The sequence below is a fragment of the Aulonocara sp. 'chitande type north' Nkhata Bay genome, linkage group LG17 (assembly GCF_057382095.1).
Source record: "Aulonocara sp. 'chitande type north' Nkhata Bay isolate Kocher_YH1m ecotype deep benthic linkage group LG17, A_spYH_male_GT1.1, whole genome shotgun sequence".
Classification (NCBI taxonomy): domain Eukaryota; kingdom Metazoa; phylum Chordata; class Actinopteri; order Cichliformes; family Cichlidae; genus Aulonocara; species Aulonocara sp. 'chitande type north' Nkhata Bay.
This window is the reverse complement of record NC_141360.1, coordinates 32,115,065-32,140,839: the sequence shown is the minus strand read 5'-3', so window position 1 is coordinate 32,140,839 and position 25,775 is coordinate 32,115,065. Positions and strand designations below refer to the sequence as shown.

General features: G+C 40.1%; 1 protein-coding gene across 16 annotated transcripts in view; it reads right to left on the bottom strand.

Annotated features, from left to right (window-relative positions):
* The window catches only part of LOC147310381 (ELKS/Rab6-interacting/CAST family member 1-like), a 151,707-nt gene that overhangs the window by 55,026 nt on the left and 70,906 nt on the right, over positions 1-25,775 (bottom strand). For 8 of the 16 annotated variants that reach the window (XR_015125809.1, XR_015125812.1, XM_086269781.1 and 5 more), the window contains 4 exons: positions 22,565-22,700; positions 19,903-20,034; positions 14,599-14,652; positions 12,446-12,606 (listed from right to left, as the gene is read on the bottom strand). Coding sequence is in view for 11 of the 16 variants with exons in the window: in XM_086269781.1 (XP_086125907.1) it covers positions 12,446-12,606; positions 14,599-14,652; positions 19,903-20,034; positions 22,565-22,700 (483 nt within the window). In the remaining 5 variants the exon portion in view is untranslated. The remainder of the gene's footprint in view (positions 1-12,445; positions 12,607-14,598; positions 14,653-19,902; positions 20,035-22,564; positions 22,701-25,775) is intronic. The other 8 variants (XR_015125810.1, XR_015125811.1, XR_015125813.1 and 5 more) reach the window with 1 other exon arrangement.

The window sequence follows — 25,775 nt, the reverse complement described above, 5'->3', positions numbered from 1 at the left end:
ACGTAAGAGTAACTGAAATCTTTCGGCTGATCTTTATCGGCGTCATACAACGCTACTGCGTGTCAGTGGATTAAGGGGAAGTAGACGGAGGTTGGATGCAACTTTCACATCTTCTAATCCATGGCTCTCGAAGGTTTGATGAATGACTACCACTTCTGGAAGCTAGCTTGTGATGGAGGGCTTTACAGGAAAAATGTGCATGTCGAACACTTTATTGTTCAGAGGCGGGTGGTTAATGTTGCTAATTGTCCTCTTTGGACTGGTTTGAAGATTTTGAATCGTTAGTGAGAAGACTGATACATTTCCTGACCCTTGATGTAATTGTCTGTGTACTTTTTCTTTGCCATTTCACTACATCAACTATGCTTGGGCTAAATATATTACAGTACTTTATGGGCAACATAATGTGCTATCAGAGGTGGTCATTGGCCAATAGACCACACTTAGAATACTCATCTTCTAATAACACCTTAAAAACCAAAATACCCTGATCTTCAAATCACGCCGACATTCATAGATATTTACAGACAAGTGACGACTGAGCTGACACCTGCTGCACACAGAGGGAGCCTGCCCTTCAGCAGACAACCCATGTTGTAATTAGAGCGTGACAAGCATTCAGTTAAACTCCATCACTGGCTGTAGAGCTTGAACGCCGGCCGTGTGGCACATTAAACTCTCTTGTGGCGCACCGTGCACAAAAACACACACATGGCTGTTCTTTTTTTGTTTTGCATCAAACCTTTGCCCTTCATTTCATGGTGCCTATCTTCATTCATCAGCACGATTATGGGCAATTTTATTGATTTTGATATTGATCTTCATTTTCTAAAGATAGCATCCATGCTGCCTAATCAACATCACATGATGGTTACTACACTGTCATCCCTGTTTTAGTGAAGTCCCTTTTCCTAAACAGCTCACTCAGGGCCATAAGATAATTAATGCAGTGAGAATTCTTTGTAAAGAAAACTATTTTAACTAGCAGTGAAAAATGTGCACACTTATGTCTGCATTCTTTAATTTGTTAAATACGAAAAAATGATAGCACTATATAAAATTATAATTATACATTTGCAGCTTTTTCTTATTATACAATATTTGAAATTGGAAAAAAAAAAACTACTACTACCTACTACATTTTCAGAAATATTTGTGGGTGTTTTCTTGTTTGTTTGTTTTTTGTACTACTTGAACACTAAAGTGGCCCTCCAATGAGATGACAGCGCCAGCAGTGGCCCACAGCTCATTCGATTTTCAGACCCCTGTTTTAGAGCATTGGTTAGTGAAAGGAGACTGACTGTTTTCCTGGTTATGACTGTTTAAGAGCCTCCATGATTTCTCAGTGGATTTCAATTCTCATTAATTTGTGCAAAAAAAGCCAGCCAGTGACAAGAATGCATCACTTTGTTTCTCAGCTACAACATTGCTGATGTTTTGGTTTAGTAGACAAAAAACTGTGCTCATTACAGTGAACTACAGTGAATTAATGTGTCTATTTAGTTTGACAACAGTATATATAACATGTAGAGGCTAATACTTCATATTTGTGACTGAACTTTACTTTCTACAGAAGCAAAAACGCTATTTTTAGATTTATGCGGCGCAACACTAAACACAGCTGCTATTTCTTTACATTAGAATCAAATTTAAAATTTTTTTTTATCATCTTTCAATGTGAATCTTGCTCACAAAACTAAGAAAAGGCAAAACTCAAACAATGATTAAAGCTATTTCACTTTGAAATATAACCCATTGTTCCCATTTCCATCATTTTATTTCAGTTAACAATCACTTTACTGCGAGCCAGCTTTGCCAAAAAGGAGGGAAAAGTCTGAAAAGAAAATGTTATCATTACATTACAAATATTCATTATACCTATAGTTTAACCCTGATTACAAAGTTGAATCATCAAACTATTTTGGTCAATTTTTAGCTTCATCTGAAGCTGACTGGTTTGTCACTGGTTTGTTCGGTTCTCCTCTGCCGGTCTTATACTGCACTTTTATTATTCCCAGAATAGAAATGAAATCGTCTGGCACTTCCAACATACAATCAGAGGCTTTGAAAGAATCCACGTTTTGTTTTCTGTTTTTCGATACGTTTTCTCTCTTCATCACTCCCTCTCTCTCTTTAATTGCTGTTTAATGATCTGTTTGATGGCCTGGCACACGCAACCTGTAATCAGCCTGAGGAAAAGAGGCAACTTTAGGTTTTGCCGCATCCTTTTTTCCTTTATCTGTTTTTCCTCTCCACTTGTTTCTTTTAGCTGTAATCTCCCTGTTATAAATATAACCCCCCCCCCCCCCCCCCCCCACCCCCAACTGAGTTTAATTCAAAGAATTGGGCTACATGTCCGAAAAAATGTAGTAACAAAGCGTACATGATGCCAGCGACATGAAAGTAAACATTCACTGGTTTACAAGGATTCTTTTGTTTTTAGAAAATCAAATAAAAACAAAAACAAAAGAACACAACTTCTGAGTGAAGCGTGTCTTTTATTGTCTCTAGTTTACCGATTCAAATGTTTCAGATTCCTACAAAAAGTAAAAAAGCATCAGAACAGAGGCAGAGAGCCAGAGCGAAAGACAAAAGGGAAATACAGAGCGCACAAAAAAGTGGAGAGAAGAGAGCGAGACATAAAGCGTGGCGCCCTGATTTGAGCTTGTAAGACTAAGTGTCAAAACTGCGTGCCCCTTTTTGTCATACTAAGCTCTGAACATGTCTGTTACACACACACACAAACACAGACTTGCTTTGGCACACTGTGGATTAATCTCATTGCTGTCTGAGGGGATCAAAGCGCATCTCTGTGCTTGGTGTGCTGCCACGAGCATCATGTGTACATGCATTCGTGTGGGAGGATGTATTTTTATGCGTCTGTGCGTATGTGTTTGTATACATCTCCAAGCATTCCTCTGGGAGGGAAAGCTTCTCAGCAGTCTTGCTGTCTGTTTCTTTTTTTTTGTAAACGACTGTGTGTGTGTGTGTGTGTGTGTGTGTGTGTGTGTGTGTGTGTGTGTGTCTTACACATGCAGCCATATTGTTAGTGACAGCTGTAAAAAGCAGAGATGTCATTCCATTGACAGAGCCTTCGAAAATGAGATCTTCGACTACACACACACGCAAAAGCGCAAAAAGAGAGCCCGACACGTCATCGATTAGTTTCAGTATGTAGTGACAACGGTGAAGACACGGACGGTGGGAGATATACAGCTTGCCAAACAGAAATCAGGCAATAATGACTTTGCCAGACAGGTGTAGGCTTAAAAGAAGGGATGGCAATGGAGAGATGAATGGAAAGAGATGAAGAAAAGTGGAAGGGAGGATGCAAGGGAGGAGACAAAAAAGGAGGATGGAATGGACTGAGAGAAGTTATTTCAGGTTGAAAGATGAAGTAAAGGAGGGACGACAGGAATGAAGGGAGGGATGGCGGAAAGGGCGCAGGGGGAAGGAGAAGGAGTCTGGTAGGGAGATAAAACAGAGAACAGAGCAGCTAAGGAGAAATAAATTGAATTTATAGCATTCACCTTGAGGCATCGGCCAAGGTTCTCACTGCAGGAGACTGAAGACAGCGAAGCCGCTTCGTGTGTCTGCAGACTTTCTTTATGGCCTAATTGTACACGAGGCTCAAAATCTAGTCTTTGTGTGCACAAGTGAAAAAGACAAATGTGATATTTTTTTTCCTCAAACGGACTCTCAATCTACTAAAAAGCTTCATCTTAGTGGGTTAAAATCTGTCCAGTCTGTTGTGCGCACAGGAGATCCAGGTCTATTATATCCAGATGGAGTTTGGTGTTGCTGGGAATTTGAAGGAAAAAAATTCTCAGTGAATCACCTCCTAATACGAGATTATCACTACTTTCTCAACCCGAGGCAGCATCCCACACACAGATTAAATAACTAAAATGTTCTGCGTCTTTCTCTGCAGAAAGGAAATAACTGCCAGTGCTGCCAGTGACTTTGTTTGCCTGTTGCTGAAAACCTTGACGTCGTGCATCGTCGCCCTGATTTCTTCTCTTCTTTGAGTTTCTTCAGTGTTTTTTTTTTCTGATGACCTGTTTACAACATTTGGTGCAACAGATGATTTCTGAGGTTCATAAAATGTTAAGTGAATTTTTCTTGTCTGGTAAAAATATGATCAATAAATTAGTTGACATAAGTTGACATGGATATGTTGTAAGTTGTTGTAGGACAGCTGTCTTTCTCCTTTTCTCTCTGCCAAAAAGACATTTTCTGCTTTTCTTTCTTTCATTTAATTTATCCTCTTACTCCTTCCCCCCTAAAGCGACTTATACTTCCTGCCCTGACCTCTTTACTGTCTTTTCCGCTGCTTCCTCTGTGAGCCCCTCGTTCTCTCCTGCACATCTCCTCTCCTCTTATCACTTTTTAATTAGGTAAATTAACATTTGACACATTATAAAATAATTTAAATAAAAAAACCAAGGCTTTTGATTTCAAGAAAAGAAATGATATTTATAGATACCAGTCGTCTAGGAGGAGAAAACAATCATGGAGACATGTGTACGCTTTAATCATTATACCATGATGTATCGTGTTCTAGCCCTTTATGAGAGCAACATAATTAGAACCCAAAATCTCAGAATTAAGAAACCAGAGTTTACACCTCAACAAACCCAGTTCTGTTGGAATGGAAATGTCATATGAAAATGTGGTCACTACTAAAGAAAGAAAGAAAGAAAGAAAGAAAGAAAGAAAGACAGACAGACAGACAGACAGACAGACAGACAGACAGAATTTTATTTTGAACATGCAAATATAATTGAAATAACAAGAGAAAAAAACAACTTAAAAATCATTAAGTTTTCGTGTATATATCTATGTCTACAGAATGTGTGTGCTCGAAAAGGAGTAGGATGAAGTTTTCCTGTTTCTACCCCCTTATTTCAAATTTCATTGCTTACAAATCCATATCCAGGATTCAACATTATTTGATCAATATATGTTTAACTATGTACAAGTCTAACACGTTGAACATACACAAATAAAACCATTTTCAGCACGTAAACCAGAACAACAACAAACTACATTTTTACATAAACTAATCACGCTGTGTTTAACACCCGCTTAATCTCTGAGCTTATTTTATATTTGTGTGACAAACACCTTAATGAACACTTAAGCTTGGGTTACTCTGCCCTTGATCTATAAAAAATGAGGACACAATGAGACAACTCAGTCACTGAGAGGAAGATTTCCTATATTCATGCAATTTATTCTTTTTGAACAATTGTGTGAATTTTTGTATTGATGTACTTTTCTTGATTTCATCTGTACAGGTGTTCCACACACTAACTCCTCTGACTGTAATGCTGTCATATTTACATTTGTCCTTACTAGAGGCTTGCTGAACATAAGGATTCCTCTCAGGTCATGAGTATTTGGTCTTTTTTGGAACAAGTTCTGAATGTTGTAATGTGAAGATTTATTTGCTGCTTTGTACATTGTTTGTGCAGTTCTGAGGTCAACCAAATCTTTAAATTTGAGAATATTTAATCTGATAAAAAGTGGATTTGACACAAACCGTGTCAGATTTCCAGCACAACATGGTGGTTATCGCTGTCACATGACAGCAACAAGGTTCTGTGGCTGAGCCTGTTGGTTGGCCGAGTCTTTGCTGTAGCAGCTTCCATTTTTTTGTCGAGTCCTTCAAAAGACAGCAACTGGAGGTTTGTAAAGATGTTTCGCGTCTCATCCAAGAGGCTTCTTGAGCTCTAAAACAACTGATGGTGACGAGAACTCACATGATGGTGGTGTGGGGCTTAGAGGTATCACACCTTGGCCCCAGTGATGGTAATGACCCACATTTTTGTTCATTATATGATTAATAGTGGGTCATTGACGCTCAGGACCACCTCCAGGGGGACAACCACAAGAGGTGAAGTCCCAGTGATTCTCCATCAGAGATGATCCAATCTCCATCATCAAAAAAGCCTCTTGGATGTGGCTAATACACCTTCGGGGACTTAAAGAAGCCCAGCTGCTTTATTTTCTCAGCACTCAGGACTACCATGACCTGGATGACTGAAACCTGCACGAGTTTACATGCTTTTCTTGTGCCTGCGTAGGCTTCCTCTGGGCCTTGGGTAAACTGTTGCTTCTAAATTGACCACAGTTGTTAGTATGTGGTTGTCTATCTTTTTGTGGTAGCCCTTGCGACCTGTCCACATTGTATTCTGCTTCTTGCTCAGTGTCAACAAAGAGAGGCTTCATCTCCACCGCAACTCCCATTGGATAAGCAGTCAAGAAAATGCATGGATGAATGAGAAGTTCAACTGCTTTGGCATGTTTAACTGTAATCTGGGTGTTTCTGTGTTGACAGAATCTGGTCTTATCATGCTGAATGAGTTAAGGGGTGAAATATGTAGCAACTCGTTATCACAGTAAAAATCGTAAAATTACAGCCTCGCATTAAAGGTTTTCTTGGCAGACTTTTTCCTGTGAAAAATAAAGGCATAAAGGGCGTTGCTGTCCATACTGTAAAGCCTTTTAAGGAAAAGAACCTCTTTTTGAGATGACTTCCATCCATCGAGTCCTGATGGAGATGTTAAAGTTATGGTTCTGCTGGATTTACTGTCTCTTCGTCTTGGACAACGAAAACAGCTGCATCAACTGAAACATTACCAAACACATCACATGTACTGGGTTTCTAGCTTACTGGGAGCTAGAAACTGTCCCAACACATACAGCAACCATAAAAGATGGACACGGATGTGTGTGTTTGACTTTGTATGAAACTGATGAATAGAAATGAGGGAAAGACAGAGCGAGGGATGTGTGTTAAATGTCAGTTAAGCTGAACAGCAGAAAGCAAAATAGGTTTGAATTCATTTAGATTGAGATTTCAGACCTGACACCCTGCTGTTACGCACACACTGTCAGCACATTCCTGCAGCTGGCTGCGACACACAGTCGCACAAACACACCTGCATATGCCAAACTATAGAAACACATGACAGCGCGCATGCACATCAACCCAAAGGAGACTGGAAGAAAATGAGCATGTGCATAAACCCCGAAGAAAATAAGTCACGTGTTGGAACCCTGCAGGGCAGATGTGCGTGGCTCTTTTTGTGTATTTGTACTTGTGTGTGTGTGCATTAAAGTCTGTAAAGACATATAGTACCAGCTGCTGAGAACTACAGCACAAAGATAGACTTAAAGCCTCACAACTTCACATCGGTGTGTGTGTGTGTGGAGGGAGGAAACAAGAGAAGGTGAGAGAGCGAGACAGAACGTCAGTATGTACATTCGCTCAGCTGTATTTGGTATATGTTGCCGCATGGGAGTGAGTGTTTGTGTGTGTTTGCCCAAGAAACCACTGAAACATGCTGTATCATATATCATGTCTTACAGCAACATTAAACCTTACACCGATGTAAAACTGGGCAGCAAATCAGACATCAAACCCCCAAGAGTTAGAGCGGCCTGTGTGCGCAGAGACAGCTTCATGTGCAATACATTGAGATATATGAACACAAGGGACGCCGCCACCTTAAACATCTCATGTTTCACGTGTGGGAGAAAGCTAGAAACAAATGACGTGTTTGCTGACCGTACTCTAATGTCTTGTGAAAAATATGAGCAATGGCGTCATGGGCATAACTCACTGAGAGGCAAGTACCAGCTACCTGAAATGTCTAAATTTTTCACTAAGGAGGAACAGACACAGATATGCATTATCCCAAATGTGTGGAGAGACCTGCAACGCCATGAAAAATATAAGAGCTCTAAAATCCAGCGTTGTTGGATACTCAAATAAATTACATAAGCCCCTGAAGGCAATTCATGGAGGGTTTTTAGAGATTTGATAAGGTTGCTCCAAAACAGATACCAACTGAAAACAGTAGACTCAGCCAAAAGACAAACAAACTACAGCCCAGTGCATACTACTGTGCCAACTATAATCAGTATTTTTGAAGGAGATAAACAGTTAGTTAGACAAACGTAAAGACGTCTGTCTGACGTTTTATTAATTAAAGTAGGACTTGATCTATCAGTATGTTATACAAACATAATGTTTCATTGTTAGGAAAATTCTACACCAAAAAGAAGAGTTTGATGATAATTATAAATTTGTCTTGACGTTTCTTATGTGTGGAAACAACACAAAGAAACATTAATAGTAAAACACACTGCTGAGTTAGAATATGTGTTAAAGATTGAGGCCAAGGGCAAGAGAGAAAAAAAAAAGGGGGGGGGGGGGGGGAGTCATTATTTGCAGACACATAATGAATGTATAATTCACTGATTCGTCACACTGAACTTTATTTATCTGCTCCAGAAACAGCAGAGGTTATCAGCAGAGTAAATATTTGGTTTAATGTAGAGTAGGTTTGATCTGTGTATGGAAACACGCAGTCACCTCACAGTTCAGGTTGCAAGCTGGAACAAAATGGCGACAGGAGCTTAATCATGGGAATCATGCTATATTTATACACGCATTCACACATACATTCAGCTGGTTGGAGAGGGATGTTAAATGATGCACAGACTAAACTGGCTGCTTGAGATTGTTAATTAGAGTCTGACCGATAATGGATTCTTGTGGCTGCTGCAGCAAAAAATTCCTATACTGATACACTGGACAGTATTTAATACAAATATATCCATAGGTTATATGTCAGACTTACGTTAAAGGGGAAATGTGACGGTGCCATTACTTATGATCTTGCCAGCTCTTTCTTTTAAAATCTGGCTGGCAATTTGTATTGAAGTTCCCCCTCCTCAGCTGTAATGTTTTTCTGGTACATGTGTGCCAACTTTTTCTACTAATAAAAATCGAATAATAAAAAAAAAACATGACAGAAAAGTTCCTGTTTTTCTACAATAGAAATTTCAGTTTTTTCACAAAAGGTAATTAATGTGCAGTTAAACGTCCTTATAGTGATGGAAAGGCGAGTTTCTTTGGTTCGGCTCACTTAAGATCAAAGTGGGTTGCATGTGGTTCACGATGTATAATGAGTTGGACATCCCTGGTCTCAATAACCTGGTGAATTTCAAAAGTGAGCATTGGATTTTGGAAGAAAGGATTTTCCCTATATTATAGCAAAAATAAAGGAATCTTTATCTTTAAAGCCTCTGATTAACAGTAATTCTTTTTGTTGTCTTGATGCATGCTCAGTCATTCAGGTAAGTAAATCTCCAAAAGTTGATTCTGTTCATCTGGACGTAGCGTTTGGTGGAGCTGATCACAGCCACAGAAACAGCAATTCGTAACAACAATATTGCAGAAGTGGAAGCAGAACAACTACGGACGAAAGTTTCGGCCTGTCTCAGCAATGCAAAGCCCCCAGCATCCAACATCACCATGGAGGAGAGGAAGGCACTCACATCACTTAGTGATGACAACAACATTATCATCCTTCCGGCAGACAAGGGGAGGTGCACAGTATTGCTAAACCAGAAAGACTATCATGAGAAAATTTTGTCACTACTCAGTGATGAAAATACTTATGAGCCCCTGAAACGAGACCCAGGAAGTGGCTACAGGAAGAGGGCGATAGACTGTCTGAAGCAGTTAGAACAAGACAAGCCTATTGACCGGACCTCATACCGCAGGCTATACCCAGGGGAGTCTACACCAAGTCTGTATGGTTTACCGAAAATACATAAACAGGGTGCACCTTTAAGACCGAGGCTCTGCAGTCTATTTACACCTACAGGCCAGTGGACACTCTTTCAAGGATGAGGATGTACACATCTTGGACAGGGAGGAACGCTGGTTTGAGCGCAGAGTCAAGGAGGCCATTTACGTGAAAAGGGAAAGACCATCTCTGAATCGAGGAGGGGGCCTAAGGGTACATCTTTCGCCATCTTACAATGCTGTGATTGCAGCCATTCCCCAACTCTCTGTGAATGGGACTCAAGGCCATTGATCAGTGGGCTTTGGTCAGTGGTTGTTGATCAATGGTCATGAGAATTTGCATAATTAAGATTAAGGAACTGACCTCCCAGCCCATTGTTCCTTCACTGGGCTGGTTTCAGTCATTATGGAAATGTACTGTTTATGAGATTGGGGAAACCTGCAGTCAGCTGAGACTGAAGAAGTCACTTGGATGAGTGACGAAACATTTCTCCCACAAAACGCTACGTCCAGATGAACAGAATAAACTTTTGGAAATTCTTTTTGTTTGTTTGTTTTTTACCGTTGAACAAGTAAAATGGAAACTTCTTTTTTTAACTTTCAGCAGTCAGTCATCATGCTGTTACTGCTGTGTGTAGTCATGCCCAGAAGTACGATTCTGAACCGTGAAAAACTCCTGGTACTCTATACTTATGGGGTGGTCAGCGTGTATGTGTGTGTTTATATGACGTTAATATGTGTTTGTGTGTTCTCTGTTTGTAACTCTGTGTACAGGATATAAGAAGCATGTGTGTGTGTGTCTATTCACGTCTGTGCCTGTTACGTAAATATTCATCATGAAGTCATTGTATGTATAAAAGAAATGCTAGACAGGGCTTGACATCGGTAAATCAATCAAGAGTGCGCTTGCACACGTGCGCGCACACACAGACGCAATTTCATGCAAACACAACACCACACATTCTGATTCACTGACGCCTGCAATAATCACACGAGTCATTGCTACACCAATAAAACGGTCCGTAACTCTGCTCACCTGGACTGTGAATGGACATGCACAGACTTACACACACACACACTGTCTCCCTAAAAAAGAATAAAAATAAAAATGCAAACTTGGAGTTCAGGAAAACTAAATCACAATGGAAGCCCTCATTTCCCATGATCCAACAGTTGACTGTCCCACAATCTGTTTAAATAGACAGGGCATGCTGACAGTCTCTTTGGCATCTCTTTCAGCCCAGTGCACTGTTCCACTAAACTGGACCTTGTTGTAAGGTCTCAGTGAGGATATAAAATAGCAGAAGGGACTCCTCTTTGCTGCATTTAAGCTACAAACCCATCTATTAAACCGTACCTTGAGTTAGACTGTGTAGGTGTCTGTTAATGTAATCAATCATATTACGAGAGCTTTATAGCGGTACATGGTTATTGCATTATCACAGTACTTAAGTATATCATTTTAAAGTGTGGAGAGAAAGAGAGAGAAGATAAAAGGAGAAAGAGGGGGAGGAATAAGAGGAGAGAGTTAATGAGGTGCCGGGTGAAGATCATGTCAATGTGACCAGTCATAGAAACTGAAGCAGCAGAAGAGACCCCTGGAGATATCAAGAGATGATTGTTCTGTATTTAAATTCTAAGCAGTGAGAATAAATGAGAAACTTTGGAAACTTTATACTGTTAAACTAAAACTGAATGCAGCCTTTTTACGTTAACCTCTGCATTAAAGAGAATAACATAGCACGGCTGTGTGCAAAATGTACCACAAATCACATCTCTAGGAATTGTACTTTCAGACCGGATATTGACGTATGATACAGCAATCAATATTTTCTAGGACATTTGAGACATCACCCACGCTTTTATTAAATAACGATGTAGTCCAAAAAATATTTTAAAATGTTGAGATATGTCTAAAAGCAGCAGGTTTCCCAGTCTGGCTTCCCACAAAGCATACTAAGACTTTACATTTCACTGGGTAAATGATTTATACTCAGAGTTTGTATGAGGTTCTGGTCAGTGTGTTGCCAACAGTGGATGGCAGTCGGCACACCACCAAGTAGATAGGAGCACTAACCCGCACAGAAACTAAAGCCATGCAGAGTATGTTCATGTAAAAGAATTAATATAAATTTAAATGAACCCAATGGGGGGCAGCACGGTGGCAAGAAGGTCCTGAGTTCAATTCCACCATCAGGCCGGGGTCTCCCCATGTTCTCCCCATGTTCGCGTGGGTTCTCCCCAGGTACTCCGGCTTCCTCCCACAGTCCAAAGACATGCAGTTAGTGGGGATAGGTTAATTGGAAACACTAAATTGCCCATAGGTGTGAATGTGGGAGTGAATGTAAGTGCGATTTGATTCTCTCCTGAAAAGGATAAGCGGAAGCAGATGGATGGATGGACAATATTTCGAACTCTTTCATCGCTTTTCAAGCTCAGGGACATGATTGGAGAGCACACTGTAAAATATGCCTTAAAAGCTCAATGGGACAACAATGTATTTAGACATTTTTAACAATGTGATAAGGTGGTGCAAGCTGAGAAATATCCACACAATCATTTTCGCCATTCATTCATGTTGTGGTCACATTTTTACAGTTTTAGAGGGAAATTAACTATTTTTCCATTATATTGTTATTTTTTGCTGTTTTGATGAAACTATAACGCAGCCACATGAGACGGCTGAAAACGTAAATGAATGAAACTGAATGAACATAGATTTTATGAGGCATTGTGCACGTTTACGTACGCCGCGTGAAAGGACAGAAACACGAAATGTAACCAAATGTAACAGCTTAAATTTTTTTCAGTTAGATGGAGAGAAAGACTTCTTCTTACTTCATCTCCAGGACCTCTTCCAGGTGCTTCCGCCTCTCGGCCCGCAGCGAAGTCAGGTGACCTTCCTTCTCAGCCAGTGAGAGTTGAGTTGATGACAGCTTGGCTTTCATCACCTCCAGTTCCTGTTTCACCTTCTCCATAGCAACCAGCAGGTCCTCCACCTGACACATACAAGTTAACACAGTGTAAATATTTTGGCTCATTTTTTTTTCCTCGCCTTTCCTTTTTTTTTTTTGCACATATTAGTCTTTATGTCTGCGAGCGTGTCGTCTATTACGGTGCATATGTGACCTACTGTGTGTTGATTTTCCTCCTCCTTGTTTTCCTTCCCCTGTCTCAGTTGTTTCTCTTTCTCCCGCTCTTCTCTGATACATATTCTGTGTCCCACTCTCTCACTGGGCATATATCAGTTTGTCAGTTTAATGTGAGTGAGGTCAGTGTGGATTTCTCTCAACGACATAACCACTACACACACACAAGCACACACATTTTCTCTTTGGAAACCTTTTTCTTTCCTTTCCTAGTTATATACTACACACCTCTAAAGTTTTAAATTAGCATAAATTCGTCTTGCATCACTGTTTTTCTGAATGCTTAAAGACAAACGGTGAACTTGAAGCATTGTCGCTGAGACCTTACAGCCAAATTAATGTGCAGTCCCTGCTTTATACTGAGATTGTAATTTAATAACATATTTATTTATTTTGCAAAACACAACTTACAGCTTTACAGTCAGATACGGCACCCTGGGTAGTACTTTAAACACTGCTGAGCTCAGACAATATTACATGCCATGTGGAAGAAGTTCTTCTGACCTGAACCACAAAGACATTGAGATCTTCTCTTCTTATTTCCCCTTAGTTTTATTTGGATTACCATGTTATGTATACACATCCGATCTTTACATGTTTGGATATCTTTGCTAAATCTATGGAGCCACGCATACACACAGACAGCCAAACAAAGTGTTGCTTTCACAAGATGAATGAACGTGCCTGTTTCGGCTACAGATGTTTATTTGTAGATGTGTATGAATGGTTTAGGTTGCATACATGGATTCTGAACGTCAGATTAGCTTGTAAAGAAAGATGTCTCAAACATTTCTGCAAACAAGTCACCATAAAGAAATGCGTGTTATGACTGATATTTATAATGGAATTCAGCATCTTCTCCACCACCACTATGATCTTAATTTCTGGCTCATTCTCTCCTTTCGTCTCTCTCCAGAGCACTGACGGTGATGCAGAAAGGCAGAGTTCAAAAAGTTGTTCTCTGTTGTTTTCTCATTAATATTGTGATACATTTGTGTACACCGGTGTCAGGCTCAGGAGATCGAAACAAAGGTAATCAAAGTCTGTGGTTTTATTCCTGTCCTTGGGAAAGATACAGACTTAAAGGCTGTATGTGTCATCGATGTGCAGGTTTGTGATAGTGTTTCTGGTTTGTAGTATGAAGGACTTGTAGTGAAAAGCTTTGCATAAGTACATTAAGATTTAATTTGCAATTAAGAACACACTGGTGATGGAATGAGAACGGAAAAATAAGACGGGAACTGAGACAAAAAAACAGAAAAACAGAGAAAAAAGAAAAGGCATAGTGTTAGTTCAGGCAGGCCACAAAGTCAAGCTCAGCTGCAGTCCCAGCACATTAGCTGACGCACCTTCAGCAGCTGAAGGCTCAGCTGACACTCTTAAAGATTCCCTCCCAATCCATTCCCTGCATTATGCCTAAATGGCTTTCCACGTATGCCAGTACAACATAATTCCCCCACATTAGAAGGAAATGACAAACTTCTTTTGACTGAAGTGGCCCTGACTGAAATATGTCTCTTTATATCCAAACCCATATAAGGCCACTGAAAAAAGAAAACTAATTCATAGTGTACCGTATGCATGCCCCAAAACATTTCTACCAATTAACAAATCAAAGTCTTATCCTTACAATTCTACTTTTTTCACTTTCCATCAAAGTTGCATCTGTTGACTGATCAAAATGAACAGATCCAATAAAAGCTTTTGTTAAATGGCTTTTTAAAAAAAATTATTTACAACTTACTGTAAAAAATTAAGGAAATATAATAAAAAAAAATTAAAATTAAAAGATGAACAAATGTAAAAAGCAGACGAGCAAGGTATGGGATGATTGTTTGTTACCTTTGACCACCTAAATCCGCTTGTGATGAACTCATGCATTGGAATGTGAGAGAGCTGCATACAAAATAACAGAGAAAGAGATGTGAGAAGCGGGAATGACAACAGTGAAGGAGGTGGAGACGGACATAAGGATGTAAAAGGAATTGCTAGAGGAAAGGCGGAGAATACAAAGGGTAATGAAAAGATAGGCGCAAAGACAAATCAAGGAAGCCGAAGGAAGAAAAAGAAGGAAGCAAAGAAAAGTGATTGTTTGTGGGTGAGAGATGTCAAAAGAAAGGGAGGAAAAATGCAAAATAAGCAAATGCTAAGCTGATGAAAGAGAAGCAACCAGACAGAGGAAAATGCACAAGAAGGAAGACACTGACAGGCAGCAACATGAAATACAGTTCAGACTAGGGCTGTTCGATATAACGATATATATCGGATGACGATATAAAAACATCTATCGTTTCATTTTACGCTATCGTTTGTTTCGTGGTGTCGCAAAATAAACTGTTTACGGCAATATTTTTTCATCGTTTTGATGGTCACTGTAGTGGCTATATTCATTTCTTAAAGTTCTCTCTTTCTCTTATATGTAATATAACCACACTACTGACGGACAAGCGCCTGTTTTTATGCGTTGTGGTTAGCAACAACGACGGTAACGCCATCGCGTGTCCGCTTGTTTATGTTCCACATAAACCTTTCACAATAAAGCTCAAGATCCTGTTGAGAGTTTTTAAAATAATCTGAATCACGTGAAAGAGCAGATTATTTACGGATGAGAAGTAAAAAAGAGCCGCCAGGTGCTAAAAAATAAACCTTAGACTCAAACTCAAAGAATTTACAGAAAATGTTACATTTTTGTGATTCATATCGTTATCAGGACGATAGAATTCTTATATCGGGATATGAGATTTTGGTCATATCGCACAGCCCTAGTTCAGACAAGACAGAAAGATAGTGGACAATAGAAGAGGGTTGTTTGTTGGGGGTAAGAAGGAAAAGATGGGACATGATACCAACCTGGAGTTAAGAGAGAGGAAGAGAGAGAAGCGTGATCATCATTAAAAAACGATTAGTGGATGGGGGGATGGTGGGAGGGGGCGAGGAGAGACAAGGTCTGGCTGGGAATGGACAGCAACCCCTTCAGTGTTCTGAGAGTGTTTCCGTGTGTGAATAAGGGTGATTTCAGCCTTTATTTTAAGCATAGGAAAGTATGAATGAAAGAAGAAGGTGCACTGAGTTCAAGAATTGAAATTGTGTGGTTAATAAAAGACGGGAAGCAGGAGAAGAGGACGTCTGTCTTTGGTTTCGGAAGAGACGGACATGGTGTGTCATTCTGTTGACTCATTTCTCTGTCACCCACACACACACACAACACACACACAAAAACGCAGCTTCCTTCAGCGATCATAAATACAGTAGTGACTAATGTCTTGCAGAAAAAGTTAACAATATTTTTATGTGGTGTTTATGCCGGAAAAACCCTGTTCATCACACAGTCGCGCGCACACACACACACACACACACACACACACACGCACACACACACACACACACACACACACCTACAACTATGCAAACACGTGTTGTCTCTATAGCTGGACATAAAAGTTGTGTGTATGGCTCCCAATATGGAGTCAAGATGCGAGTATAAATGTCCCTGGTTTGGCTGCATTTGCATATGCGTGTGTACGCATTTGTGCCAACCCCATAATAAGTGATGTGTGTGTGCCTTTGAACAGGCCGGCCTCATTAAGGGAGGAAATTGTCTGCCTCTGTCATCATTTTATAATTTATTATGTGAAAGGTTAATTGCAGTGACGCAGTTGTAAAAAACAGAAACACCAAAATATTTATTTACAATTTACTTGTGGGGACAGAGGCGAGTTTCCAGTTCCAAAACCAAACTTGGGTCCATCTGGCTCCTGCTGAATGCAACGTTGTGCAGCGCCGGCGTACTGTTTAAATAGCAGTTAGCACTTCTTTCTGCCGTGTTTGTGCGTGTGCATTTAAAGAAATAAGTATGCATGTATGTGGTCCGGCGTCTTGCATATTACTTGCACTGTCTGCGAGTGCCACATCCACATGTGCATGTATGTCTGTGCTGAAAGGTTGAGTTAGTGCTGTTGGGAGAGGGCTGCCAGGAGTGTTTGGCTGCCATCTCCACTCATTCACCACACGCTGACGCTTTTTGCTCCTTCCTTCTCGACTGAAGCATTTTAACACGAGGACACTCTCCAGGACCCTGTCCTGGCCTAAATGGCCTCTGTTCTATCTAATTAAAGCTGTCACTTGTAGCATTTTGAAGTTTTTCCAGCCAAATGAACTGTGATAGCTTAGCAAAATTACAGTAAAGACATTAAGCAGCAATTTTTTTTTCAATTTTTTTTTTTGCTCCAGGAAATAGGCAACCATTAAACTCAGGACTCTGGGACTTTCTTTGGGGCTCAATTTTAAGACAAATTTAAATAAAAGAATTATTAAATCATAAAAGAAACACATCAAGATTAAAAAGAAAGAACTCCTGTCTCCCACGTAGCAATGCTGCTGCTGTAAAAAAAGAAAAAATGTGTTTGCTTTTCTTGTTCACCATCTTCATCTCTCTCTGTAGCTCTCTGCTTAGATGAAACGTCAAACCATTGACCGAATATTAATACTTGTGGCTTTCGGTGCTTCCTCACTGTGTGAACGAAGTCCAGCCAACTAATAACAGCAGCGAGGATTGTGTTTGACCAATGAGTGATGATTAGCTTTGCAAAATCTAGCCAAGGAACTTTGCTTTGGGCTTTTCTTGTGGTTCGTGAAAAGACTGCACTGAAAAGAGCTAAATTAAAAAAATTTCTTAGCTTTGTTTAAAACTAATGTAAGGTTCCTGAGGGCTTTAAAAATTCCTACAGTTAAAAACAGCCATTAAATATTGCTGTTTTGGCATTTTAAAAAGCTTTCCTCACCAGTGAGACCCGCCTGTCACGCACTCAAACACAGCATATAAGTTTTTTTTAAACATGCAGAGTTAATTTTTGTTTGTGCTGTAACTTCTACCGCCCTCTAGGCTAGGTCTCTCCTGAAAATAATAATAACAATAACAATAATAATAATAATAATAAACCCACAATCTTTTGCTAAATCTAACCATGCAGCTTTTAGTGCTTAAATCTTGATTAAAGGAATGAAAGCAAAACTAAAAAGCAAGTCCAAAATGAAGAAACATCAATAAATCAGTGCAGTCAATGAAACTTTAACATATGATGATTCAACCCATCGCCATTCATCCAACCAACCCCTGAATGTGGACATTTACATTCCTTAAAAGCAGGCTGGTATCTAAACTTATCACGAAAACTAAGGAAATGTTTTTGGTCGATTATTTATTTGTTGTAACAATTTTCTTGGCAGTAAGTCTTATACCATTGGAAAGCCTGTTTATTTCCCCTTAACTGGTGCCATATCTACGGGGGGAAATGTATTTGTGGGTTGTGGTCATGGAAAACTTCCCAAAACTTCTCCATCAAACAAACCAAACATCTTATTCTGCTATTGACTCTTGTTTTGAGCTTCTGGTACCCCTGGTGCTGCTAATCAGGTGGCTGATTGGCACCTGATTAGCAGCAGCTGCTAGCACCCTGCTACAGCGGGTGATCCGGATGGGGCCGTGACATAGGGCAACTTCACGCTGGTGTTCCACAAAATACAGATTTCTTTACTTTGTGTGATGAGTTGATTACCATTCAGTGTTGCCATGGCCAGTGTGTCAAAGAATGGAAAAGACCTTACGGATAACACACAGAAGAGCCAGTATTTGACTGGCAAGTATGATAACATGATGGTAAAATACAAAATGAAGATTTATTAATGTTCAAACACCACAAAAGGCATCTACACTGCTGGGAAAGCAAATAAATGTCAACTACCTGAGCCATGCTCCAGCTAATGGTTTTAGAATAAAACTCAATAAACTACATTTCCTAATTAGAATATCAGATATTCACACATGTTCGTTTCTTGCAACAAAATCCCAGAGAGTTAAATATCTAAATGCAGAATGCTATTTCTTCTTGGTTGCATCATTACATCAAAAGGCAAATTCAACCTGTCGTGCAGATCATCTTAAACATATTTTCCTGTTGCACTAAGCACCTTTGAAAACTTCCCGATCCTGACTAGAATCTGAAACATAAAAACAACACTTCTTGTTTGCACATGGATCTGAAAGAGCTAAGTCTTATTTCACCTGTAATTACTATTCCGGATAATAACCTATCGTGTGTCCCCCAGGTCGGTGTCGTCTATCTGCTTGACTTTGCCCATGATCTGTCTTTGCTCTGTTCCATCTCTCTGCCTGCTACTTGTTTGGCTCTGGTGCTCATTAACATTGACTGTGGGCAAGGATGTCAGCAAAATACCTCAAAAGTAAAACATCTGTTTGCATGCCCGTCTTTACATGTCGGTCCAGAAGTAGTCCGGTAAGTAAAAGCCAGAACAGGCAGCCAACATTTAGCAGGAGTAATAACAATGGAGTCCAGCCGTATTGCCAACAGCTACAGCCGACCGTGTTTTCTCAGGGCAGTTTTCATCTGTACAGCCCACACAGTTTTTTTTCTCCCACTTGTCAAAACGCATCCAGGCACTGAGGAACATTTCCCATCTCTATGGCCTCGTTAAGTCACTGGTACCCAGGGGAACAACACATATGCACACTCCCTGTGGTCTGAGGTTGAATTCACCAAAAACCCTTCCGTTCTGAGCCTCCCTTAACACCGGTACGAGCTTTCCTTAGTGCCTCAATATAGATAAAACACATTACAAATTGGAGTGGTCAGCTTGCGCTTCATTTGAAAAAGCTGTTTGTGTGTTGCAGGCTAAAGTGGACAAAATGCAAGCTGTTCTTTAAATAGAGATGTATTTACCTCCCCTGCAAATGAAGAGTGACTGGACAAACACGCGCACACACACACACACACACACACACACACACACACACACACACACACACACACACACACACACACACAGAGCCACACCTGAATGAGCTCAGTTGGCAAGTGTACAGCTACTGCCATTAGCTACTTTTGGCACTGCGATGTTTATCTATGTCAAAAAGAGTTTTTATGTAGCTTTAAATATGTTTGCCCATATGTTTTTTCATCATATGTCCAAATGTGCCGCAAAGCAAAGGAATGAATGAGGAAAATCCTCAGAAGTGAGGACATCTGTGTCTGTTTGAGAAAATAACTGATAGGGGTTGAGTTTAAGGAAAGGTTTGGGTCCTTATACATGCAGTTTCATGCGTGCGTGAGCAACTGAGAGAGACCGTACTTGCTTCTCGGCCTGTGTGCGTGCCTGCTCCTCCTGGGCGAGCACCACCTCCCTCTCGGCTGTGATCTGAACGCTTTCTCTCAGCGCTTCCTCCAGCTCCTCAATGCGCTCCTCCTTCTGACGGAGAGAGTCCTACAAAGCAAACGTATGGAAGAAAAGAGTATTAGTAGATGAAAAAAGGGATCCCAAAAGTTAGAACAAATAATCTTGTCTCAGACGTGAACGTCTGAACCAAATTTGTGCAAATCCATTAAAAAGTTACAGCAACTTTTCAGTCAAAACTGCAAATGTAGCTATGATGGGAATAGAGAATAAAGTCACTAAACTTAGTGGGATTCATCATCTGGGGACCCTTAATGTTAAATGCAGAATATATATATATATAGAAATCTATTCTATGTGTGAGTGATGGGCATATATAAAACCAGATATATGTGCTTTAAAATTAAGATTTTCACAATTTTCACATACCTATGTTCTGCATTTGTTATTATTATTAGTTCACAATACATCGTATTTGTCTTATATTGGGAATTAGTGCAACCCTTTAGCCATCCTATGCCTAAATCAAGCTGTTTCTACTTCACTGTCCCTTAAGCTAATTTTCATTCTGACCGGCTGTTTCTCACTAACACAAGATTTGAGAGGCAGGCAGATGAGGCATCAGTGCTCTGACTGTGCCTCGAGATGACCATATAAAAGTCTCACTTTCACACAGAGCCAAGAGTAACAACTGAATCATATTAAAAAGAAATTAAATGGAGTGTTTAGAGCAATCTCTGTGGCTCACAAAGATGCCTGTGTGATTGTGTTTTTAATTTCTCCAAGCTATTTTGGAGTAGTTGGATCTAATAAGTATAAAAGCTAAGCTTCATCTTTGAACATGCAGTTGTTACGTACTAAATGATGTGCAAGAAAAGTCAAAATGCCATGTCCCCATGGGATGAGGCTGAGGCTAAAGATGATGCAAAAACTGCTCAGAAATTGCTTGAGCGAGGTTTAAAAAAGCCTCTGAAGTGCTCATGTGGCCTAGGATAATTGGAACAAGCAGAACCCGTGGAGGTCTGACCCCACAACAAGCAGGACCCAAAGATCCATTCTCCAGTGGGTCAGAGCTGCATGGGCACCACACTTTTAGGCAGGTTGTCGATTAATATACATCATAACTTTTCTTAACTCAGAAGTTTCTTCGCATCACAACGTACCTACAAATGTCTTTTAGTAATTTTGTATGTGTGAGTAAATGACATGGCTAACTCATCTGGTTTTGTTTGACATCCATCATATAATTACAACGTGCTCTGAATTTTCTGTAAAAGCAGCTGCTTAGCATGCCCCTAGATTAAAACACCCTGGACACCCCCTCCCATTCACGTTTGCAGAACCAGAATAAAAGACTCATAAACAAGAAAGTCTGATTTCCATCTCCCTCAGACGATTGTGATCACACATGAAGCTGTTTCTTATAAAATGACAACATGAACTTCCCACCAATTCCCCAAAAATAAGATTTATTTTTCTTCTTGCCAGCCAACTGACTTTGCTGGTTAAATTAAAGCTGAATGAATAACTAGTGGGAACGGGGTGAGAGGGAGGGGACATTACAGTGGCCATGAACAAACCTCCAGAACATCTCCAACACATGTGCTGAAAATCTTAGTCGTCAGTGTTCCAACATTACTTGGTGTCTAACTATGCAGACTGAGATGGACTTTAATTCAAAACTTCTTATTTGTATTAAATGAAATTTATTGTCTGAATTACTCTCAGATTCCATTTACAGTCTGCAGTGCTGTTTGAGCTGTGCATAATGACTTAGCACTGACACACACCAGTTATGGTTGTAACCACTGCGGTCTCATATGTCTGAATGACTCACATAACCATCAGCTCATCTCCTAACCACACGCATACACATGAATGACAACTTTTGAACTCCTTTAACCAAAGATCAATCATAGCTAGAGGGTGCATACGCATATGCATTGAGTATTTTCATCTGCCTATAATCAGAGAGGCCACTGAGGTAAACAATTACTGGAAGTGGAGGAGGAGGAGGAAGATGGACAGGAGGGGGGGGAGTGTGGGAATGGTAGGAAGAAAGGATGAAATTATAAAGAGAGAAAAGTGAATTGAAAGAAAAATTACATTCTGCAGATATATGAAGAAAACCAAAGTTAGAGTAATCACCCCACATATGTTCATCTGACATGCCCAGCACAGTTGGGGGGTGGGGTAGCTTCCAGATCCCGGGAACCATTTTAAAAGCCCACAGCACTCATTTGGCAGCTCTCTTCTTCCTCCTCTAATCACCTCTCCACCTATTTTATCAAACTTTTTCCCCTCTTCCCACATTTGTTATCTCCTCACCTCTTCTCTCTCCATCTTCTATCTGCTCTCCCTGTCAATTATCCTCTTCAGTTATCCCTCTCACACACTCCCGACTGAAAGCTGCATCATGTGTGTGTGTGTTTGAGAAAAAGTTTGACATTGCCTTAGGCTGCTCCTTGTCACATTATGATGATACAGTGTTGTTATAGCACAAAATATTCAAAGGACACCGAGAAGGGGGAAAACTTTTTCACCCTCTCATTTCACCCCTCCAACTTTCTACAGCTCTCTTTCTCCTCCTTCCTGCTTCCTCATCCCCCCCCCTGCATACCTTTATCTGCAGCGAGCTTTCGTTCAGATTGTCCTCTCTCTTCTTGGCCTCTTCCATCATCTGGGCATTCCTGCTCTTTTCCAGCTGCTCCTTGTGCTTCAGGTTGGCCACCTTCTTTGATTGGTCCTTCATCTGTCTGTATAGACACAGAAAAATACAAAATAAACCCACAGTCACCACTCTAAAAAAAATAGGCTAAAAATAGAAATGAGATTTGTAATTTGGGCTCTGTACAATACCTCAGTTGATTTTAAATCAACCAATCAATATGCAGAAAGCACAGAACTTCAGCTTTAATTCAAGGGGTTTTATAAAAGTTCTGCATTAAATTTTTAGAAATTAGAGGCATTATTGCAGCTCGGTGGCACGGTGGTTAGCACTGTTGCCGCACAGCAAGAAGGTCCTGAGTTCAATTCCAACATCAGGCCGGGGTCTTTCTGTGTGGAGTTTGAATGTTCTCCCCGTGTTTGCGTGGGTTCCCTCCGGCTACTCCGGCTTCCTCCCACCGTCCAAAGACATGCAGCTTGTGGGGATAGGTTAATTGGATAATCCAAATTGTCACTAGGTATGAATGTGAGTGTGAATGGTTGTCTGTCCCTGTGTGTTGGCCCTGCGACAGACTGGCGACCTGTCCAGGGTGTACCCCGCCTCTCGCCCTATGACAGCTGGGATAGGCTCCAGCGACCCTGAAAAGGATAAGCGAATGGATGGATAGAGGCATTTTTATCCATAGTGCCCCATTTTCAGAGGCTCTAAAATAATTGGACAATTGACTGACAAGCTTTTCATGGTCAGATGAGGCCTGTTCTTGGTATTTCATGACAAATCAACAAGAAGCTCTTCAAGAGCGCAAAACTCCATATTTACTTTTAAGTGAGTAGTATTGTATTTTGTATATTTGTATATCACTTTGTTTTCTTTATTCTTTTTAAATGTCCTTTAAGATGTTTGCAGTGTAGTAACAACCGGCAAAGGGCTGCATGACAAGTTTATTTTGATTACAGGAATATTATGTAGAAATAGATAATGAATAATAAGTATCTATTTGTAATTAATAACTTGAGCTTATTATATCATATTATCAACAACAGTTCTCTAACTGACTACAGTAGGCAGCCATTTCTCTCTCTTTCTTTAAAGATTGACATTGTGGGGTCAATTTGAAAGAAAGGCAGATGGAATTTTAACGTGAGAGCAGTCCTCTCAGAATTCATTCAAAACTTTGCAAACGATCGTATTTTTAGACAAAATGACGCGCACGCAAACACTGCCAAAACAAATAACCTCCTCCGTGGAGGGAGATGACACAATTATTTCCATGGTTAAGAAAAACATGTCTGAACACGGGAGTCACAAGACTTAAGGCAGAGAGGATTATTGCCACCTTAGCTTCAGTTGATCACTACAGTGAGTGCTCACCCATATCAAAGTTAGTAATAGCAGCTAGCTAACCTTATGCAAGTGTGTAACTGTAGTTCTGCTAGCTTGCTTCTTTAGTTTCCAGAGCATGTCCAAATAAAATGTAAAATCTAAGTGATATTACAAAAAATCAGAAATGTGGCTTGGCTGTAGTAAATCATAAGAACTTCTTTACCTGTCTCTAAGATCCTGATAATGTAAGTTGAAGATCCACAAGTTCAAGACCATCCTTTTGCACTAATTCCCCTAAAATAAAGACTACCTAAAATATACTTTGCTGAAAAGGGTAGCATTACTGACCATACGTCGTTACAAACCCAAAGCCCAAATTAGAAAAGCTTCATGGCATCACACTGAGAAATTGCTGTTTAGAATTATGTAATTTCAAAACAGGTGCAAATAGGCGCAAGTACGAAATTCCAGCTTTGTACTTTAACAGATCTTAAAAACTCTCTCAGCCAGATCATACCCACATGTATACAGACAGCCTGAATATGCCGGTGTTTACAGTTAAAGGCAAGAAGTCTGGGTGATACAGTAAGACTGTGCGATTCTTTGCAGTACAATGTAGTAATAAAATTCCCTTGGGCTTCTATAACAGATCAGATCAGTAAAGAAATTCAATGAAAAGCTATGAATCAATGACAAGATGACATTTTTGATTTCTGCACGGTGGGAAGCACGGGGGTCTTTTCACAGAGGGATTACCGTGTGTCGGGAAGCAGAGTCTAAATCATCATCTGGGAAATGAAAGGAGACAGAGCGATAGTGAAAGACGGAGAAACAGCAGAGAGTAATTCCTCCTGGGAGAAGAATGGTTCGAAGAGTTTAATCCCTGTTTAAGCTTTCTGCAAGCCTTTGTGACTGTGTCACAGAACTATCGGCTATCACACCAGCTTGACTTGATCTGGACCTTTCATACCTTTCATGCTGCAGACATACACAGATGTGGAGTAACTCAAGCTAATGCCAGTAAGGTTTAACAAGGTCTACTGAATCATGACATAGATGAAAGATAAGTCAAACAAGAAGGGTGAATGTGTAAGCATAGATTTGCCAGCGCATACACACTGACATTTCCATGAAACCAGCACACGTCCAACAAAGACAAAACTAAAGCGCTGACCAGCACAAAAGAAGGTGATCAAACTCAATAAAAGTCATTGTTCTCATACTATATATGTCCTTGACTCATTTTTATGTTTACATTTTGCACAGTAGGCGTGCCTTCACTGTACAAATGTTTATGCATATGTGTGTGTTCCTGTTCTAAGTTTTTACAGGCTTGTAGATAAATCGTCATATCTGTGGCTGCAGCTGCCAGTAAAAAAGACCTCCAGTGAGGGGAATCCAGAGCGTTTGCTCTCATTGTAAATCCTTTTTACCAGCCATAAACTGCATACTTTGTTTCCGAAGGTGTAAACAGGTTCACATGACCTTTGACCTTAGTCTGTGCACCACAAATCTCCAAGCTTAACTCTGCACATCTGCACTGCTGCGATCCCACAGTTTACTTTAGTTAGAAACATCTGTCTGAATTAATGAGTTCAGGTTTATTTGTTTACATATAGAGTAGTACACACATTATAGTCTGCATTCAATTGCAACCTTTCCTTCATCGTTCTCATCTTTCATGTCTCTTTAAGCTACAAACTAGCTGCTATTCTAATTTAAACTAGCTAAAAATAATGAGAGTAATCCATCAAATATCATTGCCAGAAAGGCTGAGAAATGTTATTGGCAGTAGAAGGTATTATAAAATCCTCTATGTGTTTGCTAAAAGGTCCAGGAG